We start from the raw sequence: 20,520 nt of genomic DNA, 5'->3' as shown, positions 1-20,520 counted from the left end.
ATCAGTGTTTAGCAAAGCCTATAATGCTGACGGAGCGGCAGTTAGACAGACGGCCTAATCAGTGTGGAAGTTCTGTCCTGCCGCACCAAGGCATACTGACACACAAACAATTGAGATGTTTGTCAAAAGCAATGATTTAGAATGCTGTTAGAAAAATGCTTTTTGTTAATAATCTGCTTGGATTCAAAGGATACATTTGGCAATAATGTAATTTTATATGCTTTTGTCAAAAAAATCCTATGAAAAGATTATTACTTCTTACTGAAGAAGCAGGGGGTTTAAATGGCTCACAAATAATGTCCTTGTTAAGAAAGGGGGGTTCAGTAATTTCCTAAAACAGCTGGACACTAGTTAAACAGTACTCTGATTTGGTGCTCTCATAAAAATGAATCATCAATCAATTTATTATAGAAATATGTCCCTCTGTGGAGCAAGGGAATAAGAGACTGTATATCAGGTTCTAGATAAACACATAGTGATATTAGGACATTGTTGGTTTTAGTTTTTTCACAAAGCACCAGACTCATCCATAAACGGTTTGGAACCATTTTTTGCCTTTCAATGTCTAATTTAATTGTTATAACATCCTTTGAAGGCCATACTAAATACATGAACACATTTGTCACACTAACCTCTCTAATGATGGCTTGAACTGGTTTTCTTTAATGACGTACTGATGTCAGATGGTAGTGGTGATGTTGATGATGACAATGATGCTGCCAGCTGCTCTTCCTTGTTTGAGTCAGTCAATCTTTGTGGGAGTGAGGTTTTTAGAAGAGCTGCTTTTCTCAAACAGATGTAAACTTCAGTTCATGTCTCCTCAGAATGAGAAATCCTCATGACGTACGTACAATTTATCGATCAGGAGTGGAGGAAGGTTGTTGTACTGTAGCTTTGAGCTTGTTGTTGCTTTGCAGTTTACAAACTCACCAGCATATTCTGAGTCTTAGCAGGCTTTTGTTCTTGTGGAGCAGTCTGCTTCTGAATTAGGTTTCAGCTTCTTTGCTATTAAATCGCCCTTCCACAAAACCTGGCTGCAGAACATTGTGTCCATCAGAATGTGGTCTTCTGAAAGCTGCTTGTTGGACACCAAACTCCAACTAAGAGTTTAAACTCTAAATGTTTCATGACTGTGTTTCATTACAAACTTAGATAACTGGCTTGTCTTTTACTTAAAAAATTGTGTTTGTCCATTTCTCTTGGTAACCATGGCTCATGTCAGTATTGACATGCAAAAGCTACACATGTTTTGCTCACCCTGATTATGACCTGACAGGCATACAGGCAGAAGAGAGGGGGGTTTCGCTGATAAAATAATTTATAACCGGAGCTGCTCTTAAGGTTAATAGAAGAACATTATTCAGGGGTATAAACTCCATTAAATAACTTGATGTATGGAGAAGTGCTTTGACCGGCAGGTTAAGTAACCATGCAGGTTGAAGTGTCACCCTGCCCAGCCAACCTGAAATTGTTTAATAGAGCACACTATTCGAAGTGTCACATTTCTCTTGGGGATCAACTACTGATTTTTGTTTTCATTGATTGAGCTGCAAATTATTTTCTCAATAACAATCAAACTGATTTTCCTGCACAACATAAGAAAAACAATTATCAGTATTCAATAGCATGAGATGAGTGCAAATGTCCAAACCCTAAAATGGACTGCATCAGAAAGAAAGTTAAAATAAAAAAAATAAAAAAAACTTTAAGCTATTTAACATTTCTGTAGAGAAATGACCTGAATGATTAGGTGATTATGTAAATAGCTGCCAATTAATTTACTTTAGTTTGATCAAACTCGTAATTTCAGCTCTGCATCTGTCCATGTATAATAAAACACTTACCTAATGGATGATCCAATAATGTGGGCACATCTCAAGACTGAGAGCATTGTGTCTGTCTGTGGATTAAGCAGTGCAGTGCCAGAGTACAAGTGCCAAAGAGATTTGAAGCCTGTCTTTACAAAGTGTTGTTATTCATATTAACATGTACAACGTCTTACATGGATTATATCCAACCCTGCTCTGTGTTGTTCACAGGGCACAACACCTCAAGGATAGATTTAAAGCAGAGACTAAGCAAGGGACATAAATCAGGGAAGGAAAAACATATTCAGTTTGGCTCTTTATGGCCAGTAGGTAATGATTAAATGCTCCCTCTGTATGAACTAAAAACATATTTTCTCAGGATCTGTCATTTTGTTCTAAACAGGAAACTTTATTGTATCTGTCAATGCACTTTAAATCAATTTAAACTATAAATAAAGCTGGTTTTGTGGTAAAGTGGAGTCTAATTTTCTCTGTACCATGGTTGTCCTTTCCTAACTCCTTAGAGCTCTTTCACATCTTTCCTTGACATATTCCATCGTGGTCAAGGAATAGCGGTTAGGAAAGGATATTATTTGAACTTTCCGAACGCAGCCCATATTAACTGTCACCAATATCAGTAACAGGAGTTTCACTTGTCTTTTAAAGGTTTGCTAAAATTGAAATCATCGCATCCAAGCCCATCATTCCATTCAGGGAGACTGTGGTACGTCCTCCTAAATTGGATATGGTGAATGAAGAGCTGGGAAAGCAGCACAAAGTAGCCATCATTCACCAGGTGAGTCACTGAACAATAGTCCATCAGTGTACAACCAGTTCAGTAAAGTTGTGTCTGCTATGTCTTGAATGGAAATCAGGATCAAGTGATACAGTGGCATGTTTTACTGGGATGGAATAATTAGGAGAGTCATTTGTTGTATTTACTGATAAACTCACAAACACAGCCTTCGTGCGTCATTCATTGTGTTTGTATGCTTGGGTAGGTAAAAGAAGAGGCCTCACAGGGCCATTCATCAGACAACCTCCACGTGGACCCCAGTGGTCTGGTGACCCTCGATACTCCCAACAGACTGTCCACTGTCAGCGTCCGGGCAATCCCCCTGCCACACGGTAACATCTCATCCCACTTTTACAAACTAGGTTGTGTGTTGTGACATCCATGTCTACCATATCTAAAGGCAGAAGTGTGGATAACTGTTTTAAATGACTATCGTAGAGAGAGGTGGTACAGAATGTATCCAACCAACCAAAGTAATGCAGCATCGTATCACTGTCAGATTGTCTGTGGGACTACATTTCAAATGTAGTCCCACTCTTATCCCGTGGACATTTTTTTCTTTCCTATGTGGGATGAATCTCCTTTGATGACGTACTTCTATAAATGTGTCTGAGCTCTGACAGGTGTGATTCACTGCTGGGTTATTGTCTGGGATGTTTGGATATAAAAGCAGCTTGCAATGTCAGAATGAGCAAGTTAAAGATGACCAAAGTAAAACTGTCCACTAAATACTAGATGTGAGTTGTCAAACCAGATTTCCAGAGACTGATGAAAAGTGAAGCCAAAGTTGTCCTCCATAGGTCTTGCAGCTTCATTTCAATTTTCCATGAATCCACGTCAGTAATGTTGTTTATCCTGTTAGAGGTGACCTGTCTGTTGGAGAGTAGCTCTGAGCTGATCCGGACTCTGGAGCAGGTCAACATGTCCCTGAGGGAGGGGAAGAGTCTGGATGTCAGCCTCAGGACCCTGGAAGCCATCGCTGGACTCAAGACCCAGCTGGAAAGCCTGCTGCAGGGGAGGAAGTGGAGGAACACCGTGAAGCACATCTGGGCTTTTGGTCCTCGCAGGTCTGAACAAATCATAACATACATTATGTAACCAGTCTGATTTCAACAGATTCACTACATGTACGTGCTTGACGTTTAACTAGGAGCACTTTTGTGAGGCAACTTTTAATGTGGAATTTACAAATGATCCCATTCTCTCTAAGTGCCCTAAAAATAACACTTACAACTTTAAATATTGAACTGGCACTAGTTTTGTTTCAAGATTTTGATCTCGGTTGGCAGTGCATATAGTAAAAACTACTGCAGTCAAATACAACAGTCCTGTAATAAATCTTTCATGACGGTTCTATTGTTCTGTTTTTAATCAAACTAGTACTGGGCAGGTTCTAAACTTGTCTGTTTGGAATGGGATGTTTTCATAGCCTGCGTTAATGCTGTTGAGCTACTTCAGAATTATTCCTTGTCATTAGTGAGTCCTCCTCAAGCAGTTCTATAATATACTGTCACATTTTATTGTTTGTGTGCTGGACGTTGTGTGCAGAGCTTTTTACATACAGTCTATGGTGCAGAGTGAAGTTAGAAAACTGTGTGTTCATCCTACCTGGTTTATCTGCAATGAAGATTGTATAGTCAATGATTATCATCAAATAAAAACTGAATTTACTGTATTACTGCTCACATGTATGGCATATATATATAAGATTGAAAGATTTACTTAACTGGGGTGTGTCTTTTTTTTCCTATACATTGCATGTTGGCTATTTCAAAGGTTTGTTAAGCAATTGACACAATCTTCAGACCCAAGTCCAAAACATTTTCTAAATAATTTACAACGAGATGTGTTCTGCAGACAGACAGACAGACGTTTGACGAATTAGTTGGTAGATTAATAATGAGAAAAAATTTACAATCCATGCATAAAACACAAAACAAAGATTTTAACATCAAAATCTGATGATCCTTTATCCATCTATATTTAAGTATTAAACACGGGAAATAAAAGCAATGCTGTTGAATTGAATTATTATAGTTCAATCAGCATTAAAGTTGAACAGTGCAACTGTCATGACGGAGGTTTGAATGCAAGACTGTTGGATTAGACTGCATTAGTTTTAGCTGGATGTACCTAATAAACTGCCACTGAGTGTATGTTGCCTTCCTGGGGTTTGCATGAACACATGAGTGATTTGTCGTAACTTGTAATGTGTTATTCACCATTTTACTGCACTTGTTTTCAGGTACGGCCCCAACATCCTACTGAACAGTGTGGAGGGCTATCAGCGGCCCTCAGTGTGGCAGTGTCTGAGCAGGGGAGACAAAGTTATCGAGGCTGGAGCTCAGGCCGCTTTTCTGCGAGACTTCGACAACAGCATCATCAGCGGCTTCCAACTAGCAACTCTGTCAGGGCCCATGTGTGAGGAGCCCCTAATGGGAGTTTGCTTCTCTGTTGAGAGGTGGGACATCCAGTCTTCAGCCCAATCTCAGAATCATGACTCTGTGGAGAAGGGCTCCATATCTCCTGAGGATTTGGCGCACCACAAAGTGGAAAGAAGAAGTGAGACTTCACAAGCGGAGGGCACAGCAGCAGGGCCGGGCCATGCCAGACGCAGACCAGAGGCTAACGCTGCAGACTGCTACGGGCCGGTCTCCGGCCAGCTTATCGCTGCCATGAAGGAGGCCTGCCGTCATGCCTTCCAGGCTCAGCCTCAGAGACTCATGGCCGCCATGTATACCTGTGAGATCATGGCCACCGCTGAGGTGTTGGGTAAGAAAACATTTTTGACAACCCTCTGCCACACAAAGAAAATATATAAAATATGTGATAGACAATAGATCTTACAAGGGTCAGTTTCTCTCTGTCAGATTCCCTCTGTATTGTATATGTATATTCAGGCAATGCATAAGGTAACGTTCTGGGTAACTTGTGATTCTGCTGTCACCAAACAACTGCATGTTGTTTAGTTGTATGTAGGAGCACAATAAACTCAAGTAGACAGTTATGGAACAGCGAGCAGATGACCATATGAATAAATCCATGATGAGCTGATGTCAGCACAGAGACAGAACCGTTGGAAAGCTAGCATTCCAAGTTTTACCTCATCATTTGGAGCTTTGACCAATGCATGTCTAAATTAACATTTGAATACTGTTGCATCTTTAAAGCCTTTGTTTGAATGTGGTTTTAATATACTAAAGGATTTAGTAAAAAGTGTGTATACATTTCCTAAGACAGTCTGGCCTTGATCATTTGTGCGTACATATGGTCTGAGTCAGAGGCTCTGTGTGCGTCCGTGCGTCCGTCCAAAACACACCATCCTCCTTTAAGCACTAAATGTCTCGGTTTGTAATTTCTGCATGAAAAAGACACAGGTCTGCAGAGCTCAGGACTTACTAATGCATCACAACACTCCCTTAATTGTTGTTGTCTGAAAGTCATTAGGATGAAAATGAGGCTTGAAATGCCATTTAACATGTTGGTAAACAATATATTCAGGCTTGTTAACAGCAGCTTGTTACAGAAAGAATTCAGAGCAACCTGAACAAGGACATTCCGGACTTTTGGTTCAGTCTGGATGTGTCGGAAAGACCCCACATCTGCTTATGCTTTGTTATTTTACTGAGCTGTATAGATTAAAGTCATTACTGGTCAACTATCATTTTCCTTTTGATCACCTTCATCTTAAACTGAAAAATATTTCTGACTTGTTACATCAGTTGTTTCTACACCAGAGACTACTGAGTGCATTGCTTTACTGTTCTGTGACTGCAGATGTGCTATTAGACATTCCTTCCACTCAGTCAGAATCCTGGTCTATTCACTTAGTTGATTGGTCCTTCAGGTCACATGTGACTAGTTTTATTTGGACAATAGTTTGGTGGTAAATTGTCTGGCTGCGTAAAATGTTAACAGTTTTCCCAGAGCAATTTCTGAGATTTGCAAAAGCCTGTTGTGACCATCTAACTGTGGTGGTTATACTGAACCTCTCCCATCATTAAACTGATAAATGTTTGATACACATCTTTGTGTGCAGAGTGACTTCCCATTGTCACTCCTTGTATAAGTTGTTAAAATAGTAATAAATAATAATAGTGGAAATTGATTCCTGTAGAACTGGAGCTCTGGGCATAGCCATAGTGGCCCTTCAATGTTAAAATATAGTTCAAGCAAAAGCTACACCAATAAATCATTGGGTGTACTGTGTTTCTTTCTCTCTCTCTCTTTTCTTTTCTAGGCCGAATGTATGGTGTACTGGGGAAACGTGAGGGTCGCGTCCTCCATGAAGAGATGAAGGAAGGCACAGATATGTTCATCATTAAAGCCGTTCTGCCTGTGGCTGAAAGCTTTGGATTTGCTGACGAGATCCGCAAGAGGACCAGCGGCTTGGCCAGTCCACAGTTGGTCTTCAGCCACTGGGAGGTGATTATTACTGATTTATATTACACAACAGCAGTGCAATCTGCGTCCTAGCTGCCTCAAACCATTAAGACCAAATGCAATATTTGGCGTGTCTCCCTTTAAAGCTGCACGTTTTACATGACATTGTCCTTTTTTAAGATACTTAAAAGGCATTGTTGTTCACTTGGGAAGGTGAAATGCATAAAGGGAAATTTCTTTTGTTGTTTTTAAAGGTTAACTCGTTAACAGACAATAACAAGCTGCACCCGTAGCAACATTGAAGCAGAGAACAGCAATTACTTGGCTGGAAACAACGATGACAACAAAAGTAATGATCTGATTCAGCATCCTACAGGGTCAATAATACCTTTACTTACTAAGTCTAAAGCAGATAGAAACATGAAATAGAAACATATGGGAGCTTGAAGCTTTAGCTTTTATTGTAAATCATTGGTCTTGATTTAAAAAAAAAAAATAAAAATACTAAAATGTTTAAAAACAAACTGTTGATAATGTTGGTTGTTTCCAGCCATATCTGGGTAAAGGCAAAGATAATGATTTATGATAAAAGCAAAAGAAGGAGGTCATTTTAGAGGGCGCCTTTAAAGGGGACATAGCATGCAAATTCCACTTTGTTAGTGCTTCTACACGTTAATGTGGGTATCTGGCATGTCTACCAACCCAAAAACTCTGGGGAAAAAACACTTGCGCGTTTTGTTATAGTTCCTCTAAGTCAGAAACGTCTTGCTTGAGCGACTCGATTGCGCTTCCTGGGTTTTGTGTCGTAACAAGGAACTGGAAGTCTCCCTACATGGTCTTGGCCCCCGTCCCCCCCCGTCCCCCCACACTCGCTACGCCGGGTTTACACCGGAGGCAGCGAGACTGCGAGGCAGCGCAGCGCCGTTCCCAAGCACGCAGCCGGGCTGTTCACACGGGACGAGCATTTCTCCGCTGGTCAGCCCGCGATTCACTCACATGTGGCATTTGTCTGGATCGTTGGGACTGGGAGGCTGCAGCAGCTGCTCGGGAGCGACCGCTCGCTCTCCCGTGCGTGAGCTGGAATTTGTGTCAGCGCCACACAGCCAGCAGTGTGGAAGACTTCCGCAGTGTTCAGCGCTACTGTAACCCCCGAACCCCGACATTCAACGGGTACAACAGCAAGCGGAGAAAGCAGAATCGCGGGCTGACCTTATATATACAGTCTATGGGGCTGACCAGCGGAGAAATGCTCGTCCCGTGTGAACAGCCAGGCGGCTGCGCGCTTGAGAACGGCGCTGCGCTGCCTCGCAGCGGTCTTCCACACTGCCAGCTGTGTGGAAGACTTCCGCAGTGTTCAGCTCTACTGTACGCCGGGTTACAGTAGTTACGCCGGGGTACACCGGACGCGGAAGCGCCGCTGCGAGGCAGCGCAGCGGCGTTCTCCAGCACGCAGCCGCCTGGCTGTTCACACGGGACGTGCATTTCTCTGCGCTGGTCAGCCCCATAGACTGTATATATAAGGTCAGCCCGCGATTCTGCTTTCTCCGCTTGTTGTTGTACCCGTTGAATGTCGGGGTTCAGGGGTAAATGATGGTCTTCATAGCCCCCCCCCCCCCACCCCTCTCTTTCTCTCTCTGTCTGTCTGCTTGTGTGCTTGTAGTGGATGGGCAGAGGGGGACATTTAATTATGTGATTGGGAAAATTAAAACTCCAGGACAACAGAAGGGGAATACAAAGTATGGGATGCATATTTGATAATTTATATCATATAAAATATGTAATTTATATCGTTTAAAATCATGGGGGGAGAGGAGGGAGGGGGGAGCTGGCTCATTAGCATTTAAAGGAACAGGCACTCAAAACAGGTCACTCTGTGGAGGGCTGTTTTATACAGGGTAAAAAGGGTGCTGTTTTATATGATCCTTGTGGTATTTTGACCAAAGTATGTTACAGACATTTCATTAAGACCCCAAGGAACCATATCAACTTGTGGTAAAATGGGCACGCTATGTCCCCTTTAATATATGTGAATAAACACAACTAGTGCTTTTATTCTTGGTAAAAAATGTACCTTGCATGGATTGTTCAACAAAACAATTATTTTATCCAATTAGGCCTGAACGTGCATTTTGATTGCATTGTTTTGTGTCCATTTACACCTGCATTCATTATTTCTTTATCCAAGCTAAGAACTCCAGATGCAGACAGTATGATAATACCAGATGAAAGTGAGCTCATGTCTCATGACAATCAATTTCCTGGGGAGATTTTATTTTAGAGCTGCGCCAATTCTTGTTTTGTTGAGTCAGCATTTCTTCCTCTTCAATGGTTTAATATTCTCAGTGTCTGTTAGGATGTGTTATGTTGTCCTCTTCCTCCATATATTTGCCCACTTCCTTAAATTAGATTGTGGAGACATGACATTGGCAGACCTGTTATTAATATATAAAACGAAGACCTCATGGTTTGATCTTGCTGTTGCCAAGTGTTTTTTCCTTCAGGTTTTCTTTTGTTGGAAAAACAAAATTGGTATTCAGAGTTAGGGTATGCAACCACAGCTGGTACATGTAAACCTGTCATAACAGACAATGAGCATGCAAGCTTTAGCAAATACATTTCAGATGGGACGTGGCTTGACATGACATGCTGTTAGTTGTCAGTTTATTAGAAAAAACAATTTCAATCTGATGCAGTCTAATGTAATATAATTGACTGCAATAAATCCTAACTGCATGAAGGTGGTAATCTTCAGCTTTCGTTTTAATTGTTCCATAAAAGTGTGATCATTATGGATGATGTAGTTTGTGTTGCTGTTGAAATATATTGTTTTATTAGCCTCATTAATGAACATCAGGTAGACAAAACATGTAGCACTCAATACAACACAACCTGCAGCAAAACAAATATACACATACAGTATACATCTTTTAATTTACGTCTGAGGAAACAATCTTTGCTGACAGCAATACTCTCTGAAACCATTGTCCAACCAGAATACACACACACACACACACACACACAGCTTTAGTGTGACTGGGCTTGTTTTATGGAGCCGTAGGTCAATGAGGCTGTCTGGTTAATGAGACAATTCCCTCAAGGGAGTTCGATCCAAGCTGCAATAGCCAACATGTGCATTAGACCGTTATACCTGCTGCCTGGCTGGTTCAAGCTGCAACACACACACACACACACAAACACACATCCTCTGGGCCATATGGACATTGTCAGTTGGGGTAATGGGTCAAGTTCTCCTAAAGCAGACAAAAGGGATTATTGCTGCTGCCACATGTCAAAGAGACTCTCCTCACTGTGATTAAACGTCTTAAATGTTTCACAGTGTTAATTTTATACCCTGCTTGTGCTGTTTTATTACAGAGATGTGCTGGTAAAATATGGAGAAAAGTGGTAGAGTGGGAAAACTAATATGATGGGATACTGTCTGAAGCGGCAGATCCTCCGCAGTTTCTCCGCAGGGGCTGTATGTGTGAACACAATCTCTTCTCTCCTCTTTCTCTGCCTCTATTTCTGCAGCCAAAAGCTCTTTTTACCAAACTAGATCCTCATTTTCTAACCCCAAAAAACTCTTCTCCATCTTTTCCAACCTCCTTTAGCCCCCCCAGTCCCCCTCCTCCTTCCACCCTTCTATCAAGCCACTTTGTCAACTACTTTACAAAAAAGATAGATGACATACGTTCCTCATTTTCGAATCCACCTTCTGTAACTACATTTCCATCAAATTCATCTTCATCCCCTTCGCTTTCCTCTTTCACCCCCCTGTCTCCCAACCAAGTTCTTACCTTGGTAACCTCCGCCCGCCCGACCACCTGCCCCCTTGACCCCATCCCCTCTCACATTCTCCAGTCTATTGCTCCCGACCTTCTTCCTTTTCTCACCCATCTTATCAACACTTCCCTGTCAACTGGCTGTTTCCCTAACTCTCTGAAGGAGGCAAGAGTAAATCCTCTCCTGAAGAAACCCACCCTCGACCCCTCTGAAGTAAACAACTACAGACCTGTCTCTCTTCTTCCCTTTCTTTCCAAAACTCTCGAGCGAGCTATCTTTAATCAACTCTCCTCCTATCTCCACCATAATAACCTTCTTGACCCTCATCAGTCTGGTTTCGGGGCAGGCCACTCAACTGAGACTGCCCTCCTTGCTGTCTCTGAGCAACTTCACACTGCTAGAGCCGCCTCTCTCTCCTCTGTCCTTATCCTTCTAGAACTCTCTGTTGCATTTGAAAATCTTTGAACCACCAGATCCTTACTTCCTCCCTTCAGGACCTGGGTGTCTCAGGCTCTGCTCTCTCCCTGCTCTCATCCTACCTCAACGACTGCACTTATCGGGTAACTTGGAGAGGAACTGTGTCGGAACTTGTCCTCTCACTACTGGGTCCCTCAAGGTTCCGTCCTGGGTCCCCTCCTCTTCTCTCTGTACACCAACTCTCTCCGCTCTGTCATTCACTCACATGGCTTTTCCTACCATAGCTATGCTGATGACACCCAACTAATTCTCTCTTTTCCCCAATCTGAAACACAAGTAGCAGCACGAATCTCTGCCTGTCTGTCTGACATCTCTCAGTGGATGTCTGCACACCACCTGAAAATTAACCTTGACAAGAATGAACTACTTTTCCTTCCAGGGAAAGACTCTCCCACCCACGACCTGACTATTACCTTTGACAACTCCGTGTTAACCCCCACTCAGACTGCTAGGAACCTGGGTGTGACACTCGCCAGTCAACTCTCCCTTACTGCCAACATTACTGCAGCAACCCGCTCCTGTAGATTCATGCTGCACAACATCAGGAGAATACGCCCCCTTCTCACTCAGAAGGCGGTGCAGGTTCTGGTCCAGGCTCTGGTCCTCTCACGCCTAGACTATTGTAACTCCCTCCTGGCAGGTCTACCTGCTAGTGCCATCCGACCTCTGCAGCTCATTCAGAATGCAGCAGCTCGTCTGGTCTTTAACCAACCTAAATTCACTCACACTACTCCGCTCCTCCGCTCCCTTCACTGGTTACCGGTGGCTGCCCGCATCCGTTTCAAAACATTAGTACTTGCGTACCGTGCTGCGAACGGATCGGGTCCAGTCTACATCCAGGACATGGTCAAACGTTACACCCCAGCCCGCTCACTCCGCTCTGCTTCTGCCAATCGGCTTGTTGCTCCCTCACTGCGAGCTAAACACTCAACAACATCACGACTGTTTGCTGTCCTGGCTCCTAAATGGTAGAATGAGCTCCCCAATGACATCAGGACAGCAGAAAGACTAAACATCTTCTGCCGCAAACTAAAAACACAGCTCTTCTGACTATACCTTGAATACAAGTTTAAACTAACAATTTAGTAGCACTTAAATGGCACTTACTTATAGCACTTTGTAGTTTGGCTTTCTTGAAGAAAATTGTACTTTCTTGATTCTTGTTGTTCTGGGTTTGTACCCTCATGGTTGAATGCACTTATTGTAAGTCGCTTTGGATAAAAGCGTCTGCTAACTGTAATGTAATGTAATGTAAGACAAATGTCTGACTGAGAGCCTCCAGATTTCCGGCCGCCTGGCCCGCCTATAATGTCTGCAGAGAGCTGATGTGAGATGGTTTATGAACATTATGGTCAGGTTTGATTTATGGATTTGTTGAACCATAAAATCTCCAAATCAAGATGTTGAACATCTGTATGAACTAGAATAGCACCCAATGAGGGCTTACCTCTGCCAATGCCTAAATGTCCCCTCATGAAACAACAATTACATCCACTACTTCCGGAATTTTATTTGGATCTGCACCAAATTGCACACACTCATAAATTACCGTCCTCTAAACATGCCTGATTTTATCATTAAGATCCATTAATTTTAAAAAAGTGTTGCAAAACGCACTGTTAAAGAATATTAAAAATAAATATTCTGGATCTGCCCTGGATATGCATCAAAATACAATGGCTTCTTACCTGACCGATACCGCATCCTTCCACCTGGTGTCCTGGTAATCTGTTCTGTAGTTTTGATGTAATCCTGTTTACAAACTGACCGACAGACAAACTGAAACCATTATCTCCTAATAACCTCTTTGTTTACTTATGTACATGCACCTTAATGACAATCATAATAATAATAATATATTTTTATGGTTCACATTAACTTCAGAGATTTTCCAAATGTTGACACTTACTGGCCATAGAAGAAGAATTCTTGTACAGTCTAATAGAGTCCAGTAAAACAGCCCTGCAGTAGATCCTACCTTTGTGAAGACTTCACATTCAAAACTATTTATTTTATTGGATCCAGTGTCCGTATATATTTACACATACTAGCACAATAAACTCCCTTTATAAAAAGTTGTAAAAATGAACCCTAAATTAATGTCCTGTATCAACATCTCTGAGTTTTCTACACAGACCACTGTACATAAGTGTTCGTGTGATCACACATGTAATACATGTTTGTCAGGGGTGCCAGAGCAAACATGCTTTTACGCACTGTGACTGCGTACCATAACAACATCAAGACCTATACAGTTACAAAGTGCATCAGGAAGTTATTGAAGTATATGTAATCTAGACATAAGCACAAGTTTACATTTTACTACAGAACATTCTTTGAACAGGACACACTGTGGTGTGGACTCCTTCAATGCAGCCTTTGTATATGTGAGAAAGAGGGCTTGTTTGAAACCTCCAACCGTGGCCATAGAATATTTTAAGCCTTGCCATCCTCCACTTCTCAGCTCTCTGCTTGTCTCATGATCCCATTACCTCACACTCTGTGAGACACCAGCAGTTATGGCCACGGTCTTTTTTTTCTCACAAGGAATGATAGTCCAAGTACTCATATCTCACAGTCAAAAGTTCAGGATCTTTCCGAACACCATTCATTGTCATTGACCTTGTTCGGACCTGTTATTAACATCCATCCTGACTGATCTGATCACAAGTGGTGGAAACAAAGTACAAGTCTGAATGCACCCAAATACTGTATGTCCTCAATGCATCCTGAGATCTGATTACTCAGACCGCATTTGCAGGTGGTCTGGAACACATCTGGCCACATATGAAGTTCTCTGACCAGTTTCACCATGAATCATATGCATTTTTTACGTCTCTGTGACTATAAGTTGATTAGTTTGTGGCCACCACCCCAAACACTCATCTCAACATATTGATGGATTTAATTGGTAAAAAAAGTATTCTTCTTTCTCACAAACACACACGCTTACCCTAACCCTCAAACGTGAGGAGCAGTCAAAATGTCCCCACTCTGTAGGGTCTATGCTTAAAATGGTCCACACAAAGGTGCAAGAACACACACACAATGTAATTAGGCTCATATGTAAACTATGTAAAACAAAAACTTAGGTCTTTGCGAATACAAATGATTTACATTCATATTTGCATATAGAGTGGGGAAGGGAGCTCCAATCACAAGTGGTCACAGGAGACACATTCAGGAAGCATTTTAATGCCAGATGTGAACAGACAAACTTAGCACTTCTGATTGGATCTCTCAGGATGAATGTCAACACCAGGTCTGAACAGGGCCAGTGTCTCCAGTTCCACTGCTGCACTATTGATGCCCAGCTCTACTAAATCCATTGTCGCTGCAGCTGGCTCACCGAAATTAAACAGTTCCCTCAAACAAAAGTCTGACAAATCATCACTCGTCTCAAATCCCCCACAACTTCTGCCGAGCTATCAGCTGCTCTTGTCTCTCTTGTCCAACGTCTTAAATAAAAGAGAACCTCTAGAACTTTGCTGCTCACTCATTCTCACGCATTCACTCACTTTTTAAAGGTTCAGTGTGTAGAATTTAGTGACATCTAGGGGTGAAGTTGCATGTTGCAGCTGAATCCCCCTCACCCCACCCTCCCCTTCCAAACATGAAAGAAAACCTTTGGTAGCCTTCAGTTGTCATAAAAAGTCAAAAGGTGTTTAGTTTGTCCAGCTTGAGCTACTGTAAAAAAAAAACATGGTGGCCTCCGTACAGATGTAAATATAAAGTATTTAAGGTTGAAGAAAACAATAAATCATACAATTGAAAGTGACACAACAGTGAAAACATCAGCAGGACTGGTACCGGCTGGCTGGGGCTGAGAGAAGAGTGCGATTCCATGATGACATCATACGGAGAGGAAGTACGAAACGCTACGTTTCAATAACATATTTCTTCGAATGGACTGATTGAAAATGTCCGCAGAGTGACTGTTTTCATACTTTGAGGGTCCCTACTGACCCCTTCAAGTAATTACGGATAGTAAAAGCCCAGAAAATGTATTTTACACAATATGGGCCCTTTAAGTCTGGTGCTTAACAACAGTCGCATGCTAGAGTCAACATTTGCTGTAGTCAACAACAACAAAAAATCTTGGCCCCACAAATTCCTACTTACTTAAACCAAACAAGTTCAGCCAATTCTGATGAGTTCAAAAAAATGTTGGCAAACAATGCAAAGTTGCTGGAGCAAAAAAGAGATGCATTTTAAAATTGAAATGAGTGTGAATGTAGGTTTGTCACCACTCATTTCTGTAACTCTTTCAACTCTCTCTGCTCAAGCGGCGCTCGAACACCATTCAGTCCATGTTGAGCTTGAATAGACAAAGTAAAGATATAAAAAGTAACCACCATAGTCATTGTCCAACATGCTGCTGTTTACTAACCCTGTTTTCTGTTGAGTTCACGACATGTGTGAACATGAGACACCAGAAAACAAAGCTCATTCAGCTAACATACAGTGTAAACACACTCTGTAACAGATGCTATGCTGCCAAGATTGTGCGCCTGTTCTACATGTAGAACGTTGTCTGTCTAATCTCTGGTAGCTGCCATAGAGCCTGTCGAGCACCTATAGGCCTTTTGTGTGCGTGCAGTGACCTTCATGTCATCATTTTAACCCTCAACATCTTGTAGCACTTGGCAACGCACTACCACCACGAGTGCAACCCTGCCACGCTGCCTGCGCCATTGTCTTGTCGCCATTGTCTTGTAGCTATTGTCTTTGCCTCATTAAAAGTTGTCCATCTCATTTCATTTATGTGCAGACGCTTCCTCACAAAGAGTTTATCCTGATCCCACCACCACCACCACAGTACCCCAGCCCTCTCAGCTTCAGGACTCGACGGCTGCTTAGTGCTGGTGTCAGCGTTCCTCCTGACAGCGATTTGATATGGCCAGAATATTGGATTAACATATGAATGAGTGCACAGGCAGAGAGACCAGATTTTGAGCGTTGCATTGTTCTGTAACTGGAGAGTTAGTGGCTCCTGTGGGGAGGTTTACATTAGATTTCCATCAGAATGGAGCTTTTGTTCTTTTGCAGACAGAAGAATTGTGTGAATCAGTCTTGTATTGATCAGCCAAAGCATCTGTCTGACAGCACAGATACACTGTGTGTGTGTGCGTGTGCGCGTGCGCGTGTGCGTGAGAGAGAGTGTGTGTGTGTGTGTCATTTGTAGGCCTGGTAATACATTGAACCATAACGATATATGAGCATGGCAGATATTTTTGCTAGCTTTTATCGTATCACAATTACATCAGTCCGTTTCAGGTGATTATCACAAGAAAACTATGCATAAGGAAGTCTTAGAGAAAGTGTTTACTATTCATTAATAAAAGAAAACATACTTTCATCAATTTATTCCTTCCAAATAAATATATATATATCAGAAACTGAGACTTGTGGAAACAATGATGTCGACACCCACATTCACTTCCTGATTGGGTCTTACTAGTCATGACTCGACTACGGGCAGTAAATGGTTAGCGTTGCTAAAACCTACTGTACCAGTTTCACCTCAGGTTCAGCCCAACAGAAGAAATCCTCTCTCTTACTTGTTTTATTTTCTGCAACTAAGCAACCAACCAGCACAGACATGAATATGTGAACGATTATGAGATATTGGTATAGATGTGTTATTGTTGGTGGAGATCATTTCTGATATGGAGCTTAAACACTCAAATGGACAGAGACTATGTTCATTTTAACATATGAGTGTGTTGTCATGGTAACATCTAGCAGGAAGTACCAAAGAGGTGGCTTTGATAACTTTGGCAGGTGTTTAGAGACTCCTCCAGAACTATTGAAGTGACAAGGCCAATTCCATTGTTTTTGTTGTACACTGAAGACGATTGGGGTTTAGTGTCAAACAATTGACTGTTACATGGTAGTAGGACTGAAGTAGGACTAAACTCAAAATGATGTAGTCATGACTACGGAGTACCCATGCAATAATGTAGTATGTATGACTTGATAATGAATATTAATGAAGTTTATAATGACTTTGAATCATTTGAAAATGGGGATAACGGGCCACATTTTCAAACTCATGAAAAAAGACAAAGACCATATTGTGATGGGATCAGACCAGTCAAATGTTGACATTCCAACCCATGGCTTCGTATTACATTATTATTAGAGCACCATGAGTAGGACCACAGCCATCTTCAAACTCAACCTTTATTTTGATTTCAAATACTCACCTGTATAGTTTCATGTATCTTGCTCAGAGAAAAAGTCTAAAGACTCAAACGCTTTAAAACTGCCTCTGCCGTAGTTCCCTCTACAGCAGGTGTCTCCATTTCGCCATGATGACACACACACACACACACACACACACACACACACACACACACACACACACACACACACACACACACACACACACACACACAAGTTGAAAACAATATCAGCCCTGCTGTCGTGCCGGGTATTGATTGCCCTCCTCAGTATTCACAGAGTACTTATCATTTGTCTTTTAAAGCTAATTATTGGCTGAATAAATCCTAAATGTGGGGTGGCCTTGAGTTTAAGGTGGTTCACATGGGTGTTCTCCATCTCTCTCTCCTCTAATTTCCTGTCATCTCTCTAATGGTTGTAACATACACATATTACTGTGCTCACACTAACTCAGCAGCAGAACATTCATTCAGTGAGTCAAGCACTTGACTGTTGCAGGATTCCACATCTCTCCTCACCCCCCACTGGGTCCCATTGTTCTCCAGCATATGCTGATCACGTGTGGTGTGTGTATGTTGTTGGGGCTGGTGGGTTGTGTCCTCTAATCCATCCGTTGTTGTAGCTCGCTCTCTGCCATCTGTCCCAATGTAACTAGTGCCAGGTGCAGAACCCTGCTGCCTGTTGCTACAACTGTAATTGTTACTAATCTGTGTCACACATCAGTTTGCAGCGTTGAGAGCCTTTGTCTTGAGCTGAACCGTGCGTGCGTGTGCGTGCGTGTGTGGGTGTGTGTGTGTGTCCTCTTTCATTCAGTTGATCTATGGTAACAGGACTCATGGTATAGTAGCATCAGTTGTGCCTAACTACTAGTTATGTGATCAATTTATTAATAAACACATGTTAATCATCATTAGTTGTTATTTGTCGTGAATCAGGCAAAATGTCAAACATTTTTTGCTTTCAGCTGCTGCTGATGATGTCATGATTCGCTGTTTCTCTCTGTTTTATATCTTTGTAAACTGGTGTATCTGATTCTAAATGTTGAATATTCCTCCTTGGGCCCTGGGAAATGTGGGGGGCATTTTTCACTATTTTAACTATTATGTTCCCTTTGTATAGAGTTAGCTTTTTTCAGTAAGGAGTAGGGGTATAAACAAATAGGAATATCTTTGCGCTCTTAACAGGTATAAAAAATTCATTCAATGTGTAATATTTGTATATAGTATAATTATAATCCATTATGTTACAGATAGCGGTTTTGTGTTGATAAAATTAAGGTTTGTTTCACATTTGAGTACAATGAACCATAAAGGAGCAGAATTACTTTTTATGACTGACCATCACATGTGTGTCCCTCTCCTGCTCTCTGTGTCCCAGGTTACTGGCAGTGACCCATACTGGGTTCCCACCACTGAAGAAGAGTACCTGCACTTTGGTGAGAAAGCAGACTCTGCCAACCAGACGCTCAAATACATGAACGCTGTCCGCCGCCGTAAAGGTCTCTACGTGGAGGAGAAGATAGTGGAGCATGCAGAGAAGCAAAGAACACTCGGCAAGAACAAGTAGAGAAGAAAACGCAGACGAGCAGCTTCTCCTGCCAGGCTGTCGGACACTGATGCAGGATACTGTGTTGCAGTTTCTGTGTTTTCACAGATACATGTATCACATTACTGCAGCAGAGGAACCACAGTTTAAACAGCAAACTGCAGTTACACTTTCACATTTTCTTGTGCTGCAGAATAAATATATTTGAATCTGATATTTGGGACTCTTGATGAATTGCAGTGGATGACACTTGAGAGGAGATTCAGATGAAATATTAATAACAAAGCATGTATCACATATTTAAAAGAACTTAATTGTTTTCAGTTGCTTTAAAGGCAAATAAATAGATTGCCACCTATAATGGGAATCTTTGTGTATATTGAATAATCATTGTGCATCATATGATCAATATAGACAGTATCATTTGGTATGAATTTTATGAAACGACACGTCAAGGTAATTACTTAAAAATGCACACAGAATCACTTGACAAATATTCTATTTTTTGAAGAACAACTTTACTACTGCTTGTGAATTTAGATAGCCTGTGCTGCCACAGACCTGTACTTAAGAGTCAGTTGAACATATACAAATATATAACAAAATGTACCCCCATTTAAAAAAGAAAAACATATATACATTTCAACCCTGAATAATGAGATATCGTCCTCCGAGCTTCTGCTACGAATTGTTTGGGGAATTCTTTACAACTTGAAATGGACAACAATCAGGCAGACTTAGACCCTGGAGGAACTCCACAACAGGGTTCGACATGACACACGTGCTCTGTGATGCAAGGCCTTGCAATTTATTTTGTCTACTTTTGTCTAAGACTCATTCATGAGGATTGGCCAAACTTGAGTAGAAAGGGTCATTTGTGGCCTTTGAATTATTCAACAGATTGACTGAGAGCATTATCTCATTGAAGTGATTCCTTCTCGTTGTATTTGAGATGATGTCATCGTGAACACCAGGGTCATATCACCACAACACGTGCCACTTTGGCTCATCAGTGTAGCCAAATGTTAGTGAGGAGACCACCGAGAGTCAGCAGCTCAACCATGTTCAGAACAAGTATCTTCCCTTTGGTTTGCATTGAATAGTTTGACATCACAACTGCTTCTCATGGACATCTGCGTCAACCCTGGGGCTAACATTCTGAGCCACTACCATCACAGTTGTAGGAATGATGGTGATTCTTATTTAATTGTATACTTGATTGAAATAGTCCACTGATATTAAAAGAAAATGATGGTGATAGCAAATGAAAACTCAAACATGTAAATATCAATCCATGTTAATGTATTGTGGTCTGAGGCCGTAGCAGTAGAATATGTGCTGACAAGTCAGGAGAGGTAAATGGTTTCATAGCCTCTCCAGTCCTTCATTTCTACACTAATGCAATCAAACACCACATCACTGTCTGCGTTCATGTGTGACACTCTCAAACAGCCTGCAAATAGCCTTATCCTGTTGTCTGCAGGCATACACTGACAGTGGTGCCTGTCGATAGCCCCCACCCTGCATGTCCACTTACTGCTA

At 41.7% G+C, this 20,520-nt stretch overlaps 1 protein-coding gene and 1 long non-coding RNA gene across 5 annotated transcripts in view; one reads left to right on the top strand and one right to left on the bottom strand.

Annotated features, from left to right (window-relative positions):
• Positions 1 to 20,520, top strand: part of efl1 (elongation factor like GTPase 1) — a 105,916-nt gene that overhangs the window by 65,873 nt on the left and 19,523 nt on the right. Inside the window, exons 18-23 of one of the 4 annotated variants that reach the window (XR_004613015.1) lie at positions 2,475 to 2,604; positions 2,810 to 2,936; positions 3,467 to 3,671; positions 4,850 to 5,376; positions 6,845 to 7,029; positions 18,811 to 19,050. Coding sequence is in view for 3 of the 4 variants with exons in the window: in XM_034577674.1 (XP_034433565.1) it covers positions 2,475 to 2,604; positions 2,810 to 2,936; positions 3,467 to 3,671; positions 4,850 to 5,376; positions 6,845 to 7,029; positions 18,811 to 18,999 (1,363 nt within the window). In the remaining variant the exon portion in view is untranslated. Of the gene's footprint in view, positions 1 to 2,474; positions 2,605 to 2,809; positions 2,937 to 3,466; positions 3,672 to 4,849; positions 5,431 to 5,460; positions 5,589 to 6,844; positions 7,030 to 18,810; positions 19,272 to 20,520 lie in introns of those variants that run through there. The other 3 variants (XM_034577674.1, XM_034577684.1, XM_034577697.1) reach the window with 3 other exon arrangements.
• On the bottom strand, positions 17,660 to 19,812 carry LOC117757006. The gene is made up of 3 exons (XR_004613016.1): positions 19,626 to 19,812; positions 17,878 to 17,882; positions 17,660 to 17,671 (listed from the first exon to the last, which is right to left on the bottom strand). It is a non-coding gene; the product is annotated as an uncharacterized LOC117757006 (long non-coding RNA).

The sequence above is a fragment of the Hippoglossus hippoglossus genome, chromosome 3, assembly GCF_009819705.1.
Source record: "Hippoglossus hippoglossus isolate fHipHip1 chromosome 3, fHipHip1.pri, whole genome shotgun sequence".
Lineage (NCBI taxonomy): Eukaryota > Metazoa > Chordata > Actinopteri > Pleuronectiformes > Pleuronectidae > Hippoglossus > Hippoglossus hippoglossus.
Note: the sequence above shows the minus strand (reverse complement) of the source record. Positions and strands in the feature narration are given on the sequence as shown.